At 44.1% G+C, this 15012-nt stretch overlaps 1 protein-coding gene across 1 annotated transcript in view; it reads left to right on the top strand.

The window, feature by feature from the left end:
* Positions 1–13523, top strand: part of ATP1A1 (ATPase Na+/K+ transporting subunit alpha 1) — a 28484-nt gene extending 14961 nt beyond the window's left edge. Inside the window, exons 10-23 of the mRNA XM_085317302.1 lie at positions 506–615; positions 1799–1933; positions 2486–2678; positions 3188–3363; positions 3932–4068; positions 5910–6060; positions 6600–6768; positions 7438–7592; positions 7895–8018; positions 8802–8947; positions 9072–9202; positions 9731–9832; positions 10916–11007; positions 11779–13523. Of these exons, the coding sequence (XP_085173428.1) occupies positions 506–615; positions 1799–1933; positions 2486–2678; positions 3188–3363; positions 3932–4068; positions 5910–6060; positions 6600–6768; positions 7438–7592; positions 7895–8018; positions 8802–8947; positions 9072–9202; positions 9731–9832; positions 10916–11007; positions 11779–11807 (1850 nt within the window). The 3' untranslated portion in view covers positions 11808–13523. The remainder of the gene's footprint in view (positions 1–505; positions 616–1798; positions 1934–2485; positions 2679–3187; positions 3364–3931; positions 4069–5909; positions 6061–6599; positions 6769–7437; positions 7593–7894; positions 8019–8801; positions 8948–9071; positions 9203–9730; positions 9833–10915; positions 11008–11778) is intronic.
* The last annotated feature ends 1489 nt before the right edge of the window (positions 13524–15012 follow it).

Genomic DNA, 15012 nt, shown 5'->3' on the forward strand with positions numbered 1-15012 from the left:
ACGTGATTTCCCTTCATGGAAAGTATATTAGTTAATCAATAATCTGTCTGTTCAATTCATCTCCTTTTGAAGCCAGCTTAAGAGCTAGCAAGGGTGAAGTAGGATCTCTCTGTGTGTAGGCATCATTCCTTTGGGAGCTATTCCATTCAATTCCAAGTGAAAGAAGGTGAAACAACCTAGAGATGGAGCCCAGTATTGCCTTCTTCGTCCTACCTGAAGGGATGTTATTTGTATAGATTTTTTTGTGCTTTTTTGTTGTCAGCCTAGATTCTGCTGCTGCTGGATGTAGCTATTGCCTGAAATCTTGAAAACAGAGGTATCCTCTTTCTGTGTAGCTACTTTATCCTCAGATCTTCTAGTAAAAAGTTACCAGATACATGCAAAGTAGCAGGGAAGGGAGAGAAGAAATGTAGTGTGCTAACAGGCTATAAGCAAGTTTCATTTTCCTATGAGGTAAAGACTTCTCACCATTAAGCCTGTTTTCTTGACACACTTCTGCTTTCAGGTGCTTCCTTTGACAAGAGTTCTGCCACTTGGACAGCCTTGTCCAGAGTTGCAGGTCTCTGCAACCGTGCTGTGTTTCAAGCCAACCAGGAGAATGTGCCTATTCTTAAGGTGAGTTCTTAAAAGAAGCACTTGTCATATTCTTTCTCCCCACCCTATGTGACAGTGAGGCTAAACACCATGTGTTGGGAGCAACTGTGGAGTGGACAGGCATGTGCTGCTTAGTCTTTCATTTACTTTCATTCACTTTAATAGCCTGCTTGCTGCAGGCAGAGTAGATGAGACTGGGAAGACGCGTTTCCCACAACAAGCTCCCTGCTGTCTGCTACTATCTACAATCTATTTGGCAAGCAGGATATTTGACAGAGCTAGGTAGTGTGATTAGAGCTTTTCTAGGCAGTTTCCACTGCCTAGCATTCCAAGAATTACCCTTTCAGCATTTGTATGTTTAAAAGCAGCAACACTGTTTTGGAAGCTGGGAGAGTTGGACACCAGAGGTGGGGGAGCAGCAGGTCATGGGATTGTTTGTCTTTAGCCATTCTGTTCTCACTTGTGAGTCTTAGCTTTCTAAGCTTTTGCTGGTTCAGCACTAGTGCAAATTCTGTAAAATCAATCCAGGTTCCAGCATCTGAACTGTGGCCTAGCCAGAACAGAAATTAATGTCCATCAGATTTTTTTTGTCTTTGTACAAAGGGGACAGAAAGGAGAGGAACAATGGGTTTAAATTACAGCAGAAGGAATTCAGACAGGACATTAAGAACACTCAGATCTCCAGGGCTGAGAACTCTCACCCCCAGTTTCTGCCAGTGCTAACCTTAATCTAGGAAAAGCAGGTTAAACCTTCTGTGCCAGATGCTTTCTAAGCTGATCTTGTATTGAGGTGGGAGAGTACATAAGGGTGTGTTTCTTTGTGTCTCATTAGTGCTTACTGTATGTCACTTGCCATGAAGAACAGCAGGTGAAGAGAGAAATCTCCTATTCTAGTTCTTAAATTTCCCTTCTAGCTTCATGTTTCTGATTGCATGTAGTGATCTGACTTTCTTTGCCCTTTAAAAAGGGGCTTCACTGGCATCAGAAGACTACTGTTCTTTCAGACTGGAAGGTCTGACATTCTGAACTGCAGTGTTTGTTGTCAGTGCTAGATAACAGAATTATTTATCCTTTGATGCCCTCCTGTTACGTTATATTGAGCTAGAATTGGGCTGATATGAATATGCCCTTTCAAAATGTCTGATCGTCTGTGGTGAGTCCACTGGTTTGTGCTCTAGTTGATTAGTCTTTTCTCTTTCCTCAGAGGGCGGTGGCTGGAGACGCTTCTGAGTCTGCGCTTCTAAAATGCATCGAACTGTGCTGTGGTTCCGTCAAGGAGATGAGAGAAAGGTACCCCAAAGTGGTGGAAATACCATTTAACTCTACCAACAAGTACCAGGTAAGTGTGCGCCCTCTTGAGGGAGGGCTGTTACTTGAAGCATTTATGTAAGTTCACATATAGTGTCCCAAAGCTTATTTTGGTACCAAAATCTTACCTCACCAGCACTACCTACAGAGTACCCAAGACTTAATTTAAGTAACAAGTCATGCTCATTTACATTGTGTAAGGGTTTCCAGAGCTGCCTTGATGCTGAAGTGTCAGCTGCCGGAAGAAAACCAGGCATGCTTTCTGCCTGTGCTGTCAGGATACAGGGAGAATAGAAGAGCTCAAATCTGGGAATTTGCGTAGAAATTTGCAGAGAGATGATCTTAAAGATAGAACTTGGATACAAGAAAGCCCTGCCACAACTGTGGTTATATGATAATGTTAAAGAATATTCAATAACTCCCCTGTTTGCAGGAATCTTCATAGTGCTGATGAATGTGAAAACTAGAGCAGAATGTTGCAAATTGTTCTAAGCTACTGTAGTCACAGAACACTAAGTGATGATGGTTGTTCATGGATTTTGCTGCACATGTCTAGAAAACTGTTCAATTTCTTCTACCCTAGCTATCTATTCACAAGAATGCAAATCCAGCAGAATCACGTTACTTGCTGGTGATGAAAGGAGCCCCAGAGAGGATCTTGGATCGCTGCAGCTCCATTCTCATTCATGGCAAAGAGCAACCACTGGATGAGGAAACAAAAGATGCTTTTCAAAATGCCTACCTTGAGTTGGGAGGCCTTGGAGAGAGAGTGTTAGGTGAGGAAAAGCAGTCCTAGCAAATAACAAAAGATCTGTCCCTCACACTCCTGTGTAGAGTCCTGCAGATTAAATGTAGGATTGTGCTCTGTTCCCACAGTGTAACCATAGCACTGAGTCAAGGTCACTTCAACAATTCACATAGGAACCGTCCTGGCTTTAGCCTTTAATCTAAAAGGCAGTCTGCAGGGTCTTTTCTTACCAGCAACTGGGTTGCTTAGATCAAAACGAAGCTAAGCTTTTGGGACCTTCAGTTTCCATGGGCCCACATCATATTAGATTTGCTCCACTGCATGTGAAACAAGTTGTGGCTGGGTACCTAGCAACAGCCATTAGTTATCAGAATATGAGCGTGACTCCTATCTCAATAGCCCTGGCTAAACTCCTAAACACTGAAGCTGCTCTGTTGTTCTTGCATAGCTGTTTGCAGAAGCAGTAAATGTTCAGTGCTCCCTATCTATGCTTCCCAGTATGTAGGAATAGAATAAATGTCTTTAAATGTGTTGCAGGCTTCTGTCACTTGGCTCTACCTGATGATCAGTTTCCTGAAGGCTTCCAATTTGATGCAGATGAAGTAAACTTTCCTGTAGAGAAACTCTGCTTTGTAGGACTGATGTCTATGATAGACCCTCCTCGTGCTGCTGTGCCAGATGCTGTCGGCAAATGCAGAAGTGCTGGAATCAAGGTAGCTTCTTCCTGGGCTAAAAATAGTCTTGCTTTTTTAAACCTGTAGGTATAAAGGACTTCCCATATCCTGTGCAACACTTAAATGTCAATGAAGGGAAGTATTGATCGGATGTATTTCTAAAGATCTAGTTGTTTAGGGTTTAACAAATTCTTCAGGCTTAGTGTCCTCGAGTTAAATTCCAGGGATGGTGTTATGTGCTGAAAAATGAGTTAAATGCTAAACTTAGTGCTCTAACAGGCCACTGATTGTTTGGGGTTTTGTCCCAGAGCATTTGATTTGGCCTAGGTGTCCCATGCTAATGACAGAGCAGAGACGAGCAAAGCACAGATTGGAAATGGAGCTGGAAATCTGACTCAGGACTAACAGGTTTTGTCTTCCTTCTACCTTAAACCCTTGCAAGCTGCTAACATGTTATATTGCTTCTACCTCAGACTTGCTCTTTGCCAAGACCTTTTCATAGAGCAAAAGCCATGCGGCCTTTGGTGTCAAGGGACCTTATCTCTGGGGCAGTGCTGCTCCATGGTATAGGCAAGGCTTTCACAGCAGTCTGCTGTTTGCATTTCAGGTTATCATGGTTACTGGAGACCATCCAATCACTGCCAAAGCCATTGCCAAGGGTGTCGGCATCATCTCTGAGGGCAATGAAACAGTAGAAGATATTGCTGCTCGGCTCAACATTCCTGTCAGCCAGGTCAACCCTAGGTACTGACTGGTGGGGAAGGGCAGGCAAGATTGCCAGAGCTGCACAGAGAATAATAATCCAAGACAATAAGAAGCAAGTGCTTAATCTCTCAGCATCTCTCCCCAGACATGAAAAGCTCAGCATCTACTTGGCTCAGCATGTTGTAGCTCTTCAACATGTATCATGTGCTGTGTAAAGAATGCACAAAGCTGTCTTGAATGTTTGTAAACACTAGTCTCTTGCACAGGGGAAGTAGTTAGGGATAAGGCCTATATAGAAAACTTGAGCAATTTCTTTGCTCCTTCTGTTCCACAGCTGCTTGTCCCCACGTTAGGACAAGAAAACAACTGCCCCCCCAGCCCTTCAAGCTGAGGATTTCCCCCATTGGTTCATGTCACTTGTAAACTCTATGTGTTGGCCCAGTGTAGAGGGCAGGTAAGAGTAGCTAGGAAAAAGGATATGGGGGAGGGGGGTGGCTGCCTGGGTAGTGTTGAAGTGCTACTACAACAAAGTCTGAAACCACAAACTCCTGTGATTTCAGGTCTTTTAAATAGAGGCCAAGTCTGGTTTTGCCCCCAAACATATATTTAGTCAAGCTTATTTAGTAAGAACTGCTTATAGGTTCATGGGAAAATTCTGAGAGGAAATGAGTAGTTAGTAACAATGCAAACTGAATGGGCTGAAAAAGGGTCAACCCAAGTTAACTGTTTTATACTATTTAGAGAAAGGAGCTGAAACACTGTCTGTGGACTTGGTCACTCAAAGCGGTGTTCTGTCCCTTTTGCTCTCAAACTCTGTTCTGGGTCTAACTGCAGCTGGACAAATAGAGCAGGTCTAGGGCTAGGTAGAAGAATTGATGGTAATTGGTTACTATCAGCAGAATCAAGGCATTTACTGTTAAGATGGTATTCCCTTTCCTTTTAGGGGTTAATGTTTGCCTTCATAGCCTCATGTAGAACTGAGACATCCTAAGAAAATGTGGTTTGGCATAAGCAGGCTGTTTGCAGAATGGCTGGGCTGTCTGCATTGCTTAGCTTGACCCAGCCTCTGTTTGGGTTGGAGGGTAGCCATATAGCTTATGAACTGTGAATAGAGACACCCTGTGGACTGAATTGCTTGGTGAAGACAAATATTGTGGCTGAATTCCTCTCTTTTTATTGAGGGTAACTTCATAACCTAGTAATGCAGGCTGAGGATCACTGGGCTGTGTGACTGAGCCTTTTAGCAGCTGGCTGTAAGGGTGGGGAAGGAATTTCCATGTCTAAACTGTGTGATGTCACTAGCTGCAAGAGTAGTTTACTGGACCTATAAGGGATGGTATGCTGGGTTAGAGAGGTGGTATTTTGCTGTAGCATGCAGGGTACCAAACTAGTCTAAATATAAATGTTGCATGCTTTTTCTTGCTGAAGAGCATAAAATAGAGACTGAACTGGCATAGCAGGAGCTCTATGAAGAGCCAAGTGTAGATGAACAGTTTGTTGCAAAAAGGATTGCTTGGAGAAGACTACAGTGTCTCTTCTGATGTTGAAAGCTTACTAAGTCAGATGTTCCCTTCTGCAGGGAGAGCAAGAGCTCTGAAACAATCTTTCACTCAATGCCTTTAAAACCATAGAAACAATTAGGCTGCTCGTAGGCTTTTGTCTGTTGCTTGGCATGGTCATGTTGCATTTTTCTTTGTGTTGCCCTTCTGTTTTTAAACTTGGAGCATCAAACTTCTGTGCAGGGGCTACCTGGACTGGCATTTAGTCCCATGCAGCAGGAGCTAGGTCTCTCCATGACAGTACTGAAGAGTTCATAGATTAATAGAGGTGAATGCAACTAATAAAAGTTAACTTGTGATTACCTTGTCTCTTGATTGCAGGGATGCGAAGGCCTGTGTTGTTCATGGCTCAGATCTGAAAGACATGACTAGTGAGCAACTGGATGACATCCTGACTCATCATACAGAAATTGTCTTTGCCAGGACATCTCCTCAGCAGAAGCTTATAATTGTCGAAGGCTGCCAGCGACAGGTAAAGAGGAAGAGAGCCCAAGGATTTACAGTAGAGAAGTCCTTGGACTTGCATATAAACTACCAGCCAGTGTTGCTTGCTAAAATGGCAGGGCGTAGCCATCTTGATGTCTTCAGATAAAAGGCCAGACTAGAATTTGGCCTTTGTCAACAGCCATGGCTGTAAGTGCATGCTGCAGGGTTAGTTCTGGCTACTCTGCAGTGTAGAAATGGGTCTTGCAGGAAGCATTGCAAGAAGCATTGTTGCAAGAAGTTAATATACTTAATTTCTAAATGCTCTGAAGGTGCTTGGAGGAGAAAAAGATGCAATATGGCTATAAACCATTCAACATCTCTCTTGGAGAGAGCAGCATGATTCTCTTACAAGCCTAATTGTCTTCCCTGCACCCCTTTCCAGGCTTCAAAGAGAAATTGAGGTCTCCCTACTGTAATGTGAAATAGCTTTCTGCTTCTTCTCCTAGAAGACAGAAGACAGGTTTTTGTTGCCCAAAACATCATATACCCGTTTTCAGTCTTTCCTGCCTCTCTCTTTGTGGCTAGGGTGCAATTGTAGCAGTCACAGGTGATGGTGTAAATGATTCCCCAGCCCTGAAGAAGGCAGACATTGGTGTTGCTATGGGTATTGCTGGCTCGGATGTCTCCAAACAGGCAGCTGACATGATTCTGCTGGATGATAACTTTGCTTCCATTGTCACTGGGGTTGAAGAAGGTGAGTTTAACTTGTGAGCAGTAGCATCCAGAAATATGTGGGCATGCTACAGCAGCATTACTTACTGATTCCCTCTGACATAGAGGTGTCTGAAGGGCTTTCCTTCATTTGAGTCTGTGTAATGAGTGTTTTTAGTGGTGAGAGTAGGAAGATGTTTCCCTCCAATCTTTTGCATTTCTATGGTACCTGCACTGCCCTTTGGAACTGGTAGCAGTGGAACAGGTTCCTGAATTCCAACCTGGCTATCTAAGTCTCCAGAGGAGAACAAGGTGGGAAGCAGTTGAATATCAAAGACTACTTTGTCCTCTTGCCTATCACTGTGACCTCACAGTTATCTTTACCTGCTGAGTCTGACAGATTTCATTCTATGAGGAGCAGAAGAGAGGGTACCTCTAGGGGCCCTTATTTGATCTCTTAAAAAGCAGAGTCTGATACCCTACTACAGTATGCAGAGAACCTGGACTGTGCTGACCAGGAACATTGCTCTGCATAGATGGTAGCTTGCTTGGAGTACACAGGCCTTGCATCTTCATGTAGCACCCTTGTGTGTAAGAACTCCTCAATTTGCTGCACTAGTACTTAGCCCTAGAATGTTGCCACTGAAACTGCCTATGAGCTACTTGGCTACATTCTGTTAATAAGCAAGGGTTATTCATTTCCCTATTCCAGGTCGTCTGATCTTTGATAACCTGAAGAAGTCGATTGCTTACACCTTGACCAGTAACATTCCTGAGATCACACCCTTCCTGATTTTCATTGTTGCAAACATACCCCTTCCACTGGGAACGGTCACTATCCTCTGCATTGACTTGGGCACTGACATGGTGAGTCTTTCCATCATGTGAAAAATATGTTCTAGGTACCCTTGAAAAGACAGGTGGAAGGAGAAAGCTGAAATACATTGTTTGCTTTAGGGTTCTGTAACCTACCATTCCAATTTCTTGACTTTCCAAGTCAGAGGATGCTTCAGTCCTATCTAAGGACAAGCTGGGGAAGGGAGGTCCTTTGAATCCTGCAGCTGGGGCACTGGAGCAGTACTGTTTTTCAGGCTAAAAACAAGATGCAGGGAAGGCAATGTGTGGTGGAGAGTAACAACTGTTCTAACAGCTGTTCTACCACCCCCAAGGTTCCTGCTATCTCTCTGGCATATGAGCAAGCAGAGAGTGACATCATGAAGAGGCAGCCCAGAAATCCCAAAACAGACAAGCTGGTGAATGAAAGGCTGATCAGCATGGCCTATGGGCAGATCGGTAAGCTGGTCCATTTGCTCTGGCACCAATTTGAACCTGGTGGTGGTGAGGCTTATGCACCATCCTCAGTCGGTGACTGGTCTGCTTATTTTAGTGAAGCTGAGGCTTTGGGATTTGTAAATCAGAACCTTGGGCTGTTGAACTTGCCATGATTCTGCGCACATGGCACGTAACAGTGGCTTGTGCAGCTTGAGCCATTGAATCGCTTTCACAGTAATTTTGTTTAATTGCTCAGCTCTGTAAAGAGCTGGCTGACAACCAGCTCTCCTCTGGTTCAGACTTGTTTAGCAAGAACATAGATCTCATTGTTAGTTTAATTAGAAGTAAAGGATTCTCTCTAGCATATCCCTAAACACACAGTATTAGGAGCCTTGATTAAAGGCAGCTACAAAGACATGCCCAGTTCACAGGATGGGAGCTCATGCTTAATTGCAGCAGACCTTAGGAGCCTTTTTGACTGTATTTTGCAAGGGGTGGGAGTGAGAAAGGCTTAATAAGAATACAAAGGGAGTTTTATCTGGTGTCCTCGAGTACCATGCCTTCATGGTGCATGGCTGAACAGAGGTAACTCTGTACAAAGTTGGGAGAAGGAGCTGCTGGGCGAAAGGGCTGCAGTTKGGTTTGATCTTAGTGTGAACTATTTCTACAGCTGCTGCTTGGGAGACTGAGTTCCACAAGGAGCTATTTCTGATGTGATTGGAGTTTCCAAGAAAATGCTTGTCTCTTATGACTGCATCATGCAGTAGCTTTATCAGTTTTATTCCTCCTTTCTCATCTCATCAGGTATGATCCAGGCCCTTGGAGGTTTCTTCACCTATTTTGTAATCATGGCAGAGAATGGGTTCTGGCCTTCTGGCTTGCTAGGGATCAGAGTTCAATGGGATGACCAATGGATTAATGATATGGAAGACAGCTATGGGCAGCAATGGGTACGTCTCAAGGCAGAGCTTGCCAGCCAGAGTGCTAACACATCTGTTGGACTTAATGTGAGCACGAGAGGAAAGGCATTAGTTCTGACACATTAATGCTCTTTGCTTTTTGTCCGCTTCCTAGACTTACGAACAGAGGAAGATTGTGGAATTCACTTGCCATACAGCCTTCTTTGTGAGCATTGTGGTTGTGCAGTGGGCAGACTTGATCATCTGTAAGACCCGAAGGAACTCTGTCTTCCAGCAGGGGATGAAGTAAGTAAGGCTGTCCRTGAAGGATTTAGGTTGGGACTCCATGTTTTCTGCAACACATGGCATTGTAGTTCTTCACCCCCAGCAATGCCTTAGTAGTGGATAAAGGACTAGGTGAGTTTTTTGTAGTATCTACTGCAGTCTGTCAGGCTGGGACAAAGTGAAATGCTGATCTCCAGTGGTGGTGTCTGTGGGAACTGGCCCAATTCTGCACCAACTGTGCACCAAGTAGATTAGCTGTGGTCACCAGAGATCTGGTGACATGAGTCCAAGCCTTTTGAACTTGTGATGAAGGTAATGGCTGGTTAGTCTGGTTGTAAACTGGATTATCTGCCTCTCTAGAGATGAAGGCTACCTTTGTGACAACTGTGCCATCAGTTTGAATGGCCTGATAGCATCAGCCTGATGGATTGCTGGGCTAGGTCAGAATGTCTGCTTCCACACACTACTCTGTGGTAACTAGGTGGCTTTTAGAAAAAGTCATCCATGAAAATCTTCTGTCCCTGACTGCTTTCCTGTTTCTTCTACTAGGAACAAGATTTTAATATTTGGTCTCTTTGAGGAGACTGCTCTAGCTGCGTTCCTCTCCTACTGTCCTGGAATGGACGTCGCTCTAAGGATGTATCCCCTCAAGTAAGTTGCATTATACTTTCATGAAACAGAACTGTGGAACAGTAATGCTTGAGTGGGGGAGGCAGGTAAGAGGAGATGACCTCGTCTTAACCCAGATTTCAAGCTAGAGGAAATGAGTGAACTTGTATTCTGGCACAACAGGGATTTGTTTTCCTTTATTTCTTGTAAATGCTTGTGGAGATCTTGTAGTTCAGTGCCTTCACTAAACATAAACAGCACCACTTCAGTTGTACTGGTATGTTTTACAGCTGCTGTTGTACTTGCTTGGGATTTTTTGTTTTATGGGTAAGGGACTGTAACTCTAAAGAAAACAATTAAATTGCTCTGAATATAGTCTAGATTTTTTTCTGAACTGATGACAATATCTTGTGCCTTTTCCTAGTCCCAAAGAATTAGTATAGGCTGCAGAGTTTTCTTTTTTGGAAAGATGCTACATCAGTGCAGGTGACCGGTTGGTGCATAGGAATTTTCCCAGTAGTTGGGAGGATGGCAACATTTTAAGCATTACCAACAGTGTTGCAATGTTTCATGGCAAGATTTAGTCTTTAACAAATTTTTAACAGCCCTCTGGTCCATGAAATTCCCATGGCAAAAAGTTCTAGTACATCTGACATTCCATTCAGAAGTGTTGTTTGGGGTTTGGTGTTGAAGCGTTAGTGTTTTCCAACAAGAAATCTGGCATCCACCCAATGCCTACAGTGGCTAGATGTTAGCACGTTTAAGTTGTAAGAGGAAACCAATTCAAATGAGCAAGGCTATGGGCACAAAGATTACGTGTACTTAGAGGAAATATTACTAGATTAATAGTGGGGAGGTACTGGCACTGAGCTGGTCAAAGGTGCTACAACCTGCCTTTTGTTGGAATTATAATCTGAAAATGAATTAATTGATTACAACAAGAAATTTGGTGGTCATTGTTGGCTCAGGAGATTCTTGGCTGAACCACAGCCTTATGGGAGTTGGCACACTGGCAAGCTAGGACCTGCTTGCCTTCCAAGATCTCCCATTGACACAAACTCTGTCAGGCAAGGAGTGTCTCTGCAATGTACTGCCCATGTTCTCACTGACTCCTCTCCCAAACAGACCGACCTGGTGGTTCTGTGCCTTCCCGTACTCCCTCCTCATATTCCTGTACGATGAAATCAGAAAGCTGATTATCAGACGCAACCCTGGTGGTAAGAATGTGCTGCTAAAATATGCATGTTTCCTTCCGCGGTCCCTGAGGATATGATCTCTAAGGACTTTCACAAAGCCCAGGCTTTGCAGTGCTGAGCACTGAGAAGGGGCATAGAAAGTCTCTGCCTTGTAGATGTTCAGTCCCTGAGCAAGATTGTGGAGGGGAGCTGTAGGGTTTTGTTACTTCAGCAAACCTGCTGGATTTGCTAGAGTGAATATAATTAAAGGCAGACAGGACAAAAGTTGGAAAAGGAGCAATAATGCTAACTGTTTACTGACTGTCATCCCTACTCTTCATCTAACATGTAAAACATGTGGAAAATGTCCTGCATGCTCAGTGCTCTGCTAGGATTTTTTGGGGTGTGGTTTCCCTTCTTTGCCCAGCTGAGCTGGTTGGGACTGCAGTGAGCTTCAAGGCAGTTCTTCTCTCCCCTCTTGGAGACTTGCTAGTGTTGCTCTCAGCATCGGAAGTGGTTCAAATTCAGGACTTCCTTTGTCATCACCATCCTGCCTTCTTCCCTAGCATGTGAAAGTACCAATATGCTAAACTAGATAGAAAATAAGGATTAATGCTTGAATAGTTCAAGAAGATCAGAGCAGGACCTGAAAGCTGTGGAACATCGATTTGGCAAGATTTTCCATTATGCAACAGGGCATTTAACTTGGCGCTAAACATACGTGCTAGTTTCAGAGCCTAAAAGGAGCACTTGTGAAGTTCACATCCAGTCTATCTTGTAAGACTAATCCTGTTCTTTTCCCTTTTCCTTTAGGTTGGGTGGAAAAAGAGACTTACTACTAAAAAGCAATTGTAAAACATTCCACGCACAGCCCACCGCCACCTCTCCGCCATCTCCCCTGTGTGCATACTTCATCTTTGCGAGCGCAGAATTGTGCCTGGGCAGGAATGAGCTGAAACTGAAGGAAACATGAGGAAGCATGGACTGGAGGAGAAAGCAAGGGGGAGGGGGGAGGGAGTGTCTGACCATCAGTCCATGGGGACAAGAGATTAGGTAGTTCTTATGTGCCTTTTTGTTTTTGTAAAAGRAAAGAAACTGAAGATTTTATATGTGAATTTTTACAAATAAAGATGGATTATAAGAGGATGCCCCCACACAGTCTTAGGCAGATGTTTTCTCAAGGCAAAACTCTGTTCAGGGCAGTGGGGAAGCCAAGTAGAGGGCCAAACTCTCATTAAGATATGAGAATGACCATGTGCATTAGTACTTGGCTTCCTATCTCCAGCAGGGAACCAGAGCTGCTTGACCTGGAGACAACAGTGCAGTTCTTAAAGGCCTTTGTGATCTTGCTTTGTAGGACAAACATGTTGCAAGTGCTTGTGTTTTGGAGCCTTAAGTCCAGGAAGCTCTCTACCCTCTATAATCCTATGTCTTCACTGCCTTCTGCAAAGTCTTCTGCTAAGCAAATGTAGCATCAGAGGGAGAGAAGAGCTTGTTTTCCAAACGAGAACAGACTGTCACTGACTGGCGGTTAGATCCAAACCTCCCTGTTCTTAAAATCCCCAAACTATAACTTTCCTGGCTGCTTTGCTAAGCAGACGCTAGTCCTCATTGCATGAACACTTATTTCAGAGCCTGTTCTGGAAGAGTATTGCCTCAGTCCTGCTGCCATTGGCTCGTGTCTGCAGTGGATGGATGGCAGAGGCTCGTTGTGGATAGAGTACAGGCTCTCTCTTCTTCCGCTATCCAAAGTTTTCCTCTCCCTCTCTTTTCTCTATTTTGTTCTGTTCTTGGAGTTGCCTGGCCTCAGCTCTGTAACCATACTCAGCCAGAGCAGACAGTGGGAATGAGGAAGAGGAGGGAYGAATAGTGGGACATGGGTGTTAACATTTCTCAGCCTTATCTCCCACCCAGCAGTGAGGGTGGGTGATGGCTGCAGATAGGCCTCTCCCTTCAGCCAGGTCATGTACTTTGAATATGGTGCCAGGGTTGCCAAGCTGACTCTGTGGGCCCTCAGGCTGAAGTGGGAAGGTTGTGCTGCTTTAGTCTGGCTTTTTAAACAGTAAATCAAAACATATGGGAAATTGCTTATGTTTGTATGGTTGGCTGATGAAAACTTAGTAGGAGAACTGGGCTTTTATCACATGAGCACTCAGCACCATGAAGTCCTAATTTTACATGGCTTGTACTGTTTTGGTAGAGCTGAAGGTACTCCAGGTCCTTGGTCCTCTTCTTGAACTGCCTGTCTTCGCTGCTCTTGGACGTGCTCCTACCTCTGCATAGGGTCACTTTAAACCTGAACRTTGATAGGGTCTGCAGCCAAAACTTGTCATCCCTCAGTTGTTTTAAACTTTTTGAAGAGTTATTTTAAARCCAAGTCATTTTCCTGATCTCCTGTACAATACTGACTTGCAAACAGCTGTAGCAGTACAAGCGGGAGGGAGGGAGGGATGAAGTGAGAGGTGAGGGTGGGACCTCTGTAAACTGTCTCGGACACTGTAATGTGGAACCCTCAGCTGGAGGATTTAAAAATAAAGTGCTCCACTTGTCTGAGTCTACTCATGCTAAAAATTGATTTAATACAACTGAGGTTGAGATCATCCTATCTGTGATGGGGAGATGAGTTGTGCTAGAAGGGGGAAGGAGGGAGGTGGGGTGAAGTTTACTGGATGATAGAGCAGTGCTGAAGAAATTACACTTACTGTACCCAGAAGTGGCATTTGCTTGAACTTTTTAATCAATGCCTGAGAAGACTTCCTCTAAGAGTCCTGCTGCAATGAAGTTGTGAAACCAGCCTTAACTGCAAGCCTTTCAGTTGAATCACATGAAGATTTAGGCAGGAAGGGACCCTGAAGGTTTCTAGTTAAACTACCTGCTCAAAGCAGAGCCATTTTCAGTTTGCTCAGGTTGCTGATGGCCTTGTTGAGCTGAAGTTTGAACATTTTCAAGTGGGATGAGATACCATACCTCTCTGACATAAGCATCAGAACTGAACCAGCACACTGTGCAATTAAAAGCTTCACTGATGGGCTGTGCTTGTGTCAGTGTAGCCAAGGCCCCTTTGCAGCAATAGCTGAGCACAGCTATGCCCAAGCCATGACAGCAGRAATGCTTCCTTGTTATACTGACTGCTTAGGAGTCGCATCTCACCTGGACACCAGCTCAGGAGCGTCTCCTGTGTTTTGTACTATTGATTTGTCATTGTAGTTGTAATCTGAAAAAAAAAAATACTGTGAAGCCACATCTAAAATAACTAAATTGCTAATGTTAAAGGAAAGCTTTATCTACCTGTGGATTGCTGGGTGCTTTATCTTACATAGCGAGGATAAGACACAGAGGAAGCTGTAGCTGGAGGCAAATGGGATTCTGACGATTAGGAAAGGGAGCAGGAAACAGGGAGGGGGAGGGAGGAAGGCGACATAAGATATTTTATATTGACTCTAGATGTTTGTCAATATTTACAAGCTCAGCAGCATATAATAATCAGAGACCAAATGGTAGCAAAGGTGGAGTGCAAGGCTTGGGCTAAAAAAAAGTTACAGATTTATATAATGAATGGCCTATACACACTCCTCATACCACTTTGGGAAGTCAGCAAGCTACATGAACTAAGCCAGACAAGTCCCTTCCTTCGAGGCACAAAGGTTAGAAGGCTATTTAAATGCAAGTTCATTTCAGCAGAACTTTCCCAACTCTGAGAGTACGTTGGAAAGTTCTCCAGGGCTAATGTTTGCTGTGTTCCATCTTTTGCTGCATCATAGAGTCCGCATGAATTGCTCAGAACTGGGCAGCCATTGCGAAGCCAAAGGCAGAGGTATGGTACCGCTCTGCACCGAGCAGAGCTGCAGCTGAGATGACCCAGTGTCTGGCGTAAGATCTGTGAGAGCAGCACTTGCCTATCCCCCATAATTTTCTGTTCTAAGGGGAACAATGCACTTGCAAGGTCCAGCCCACATTGCAGGATTCTTAAAGCCTTAAAAAAGTCTTCTTGATCGGGATCAGTTTAGGCAAAAGTTTAAATGAAACAAAAAGTGTGATGGTGATTTC

This window comes from Rhea americana, unplaced genomic scaffold (assembly GCF_003343005.1).
Source record: "Rhea americana isolate MKP2758 unplaced genomic scaffold, rheAme1 scaffold_496, whole genome shotgun sequence".
Classification (NCBI taxonomy): Eukaryota; Metazoa; Chordata; class Aves; order Rheiformes; family Rheidae; genus Rhea; species Rhea americana.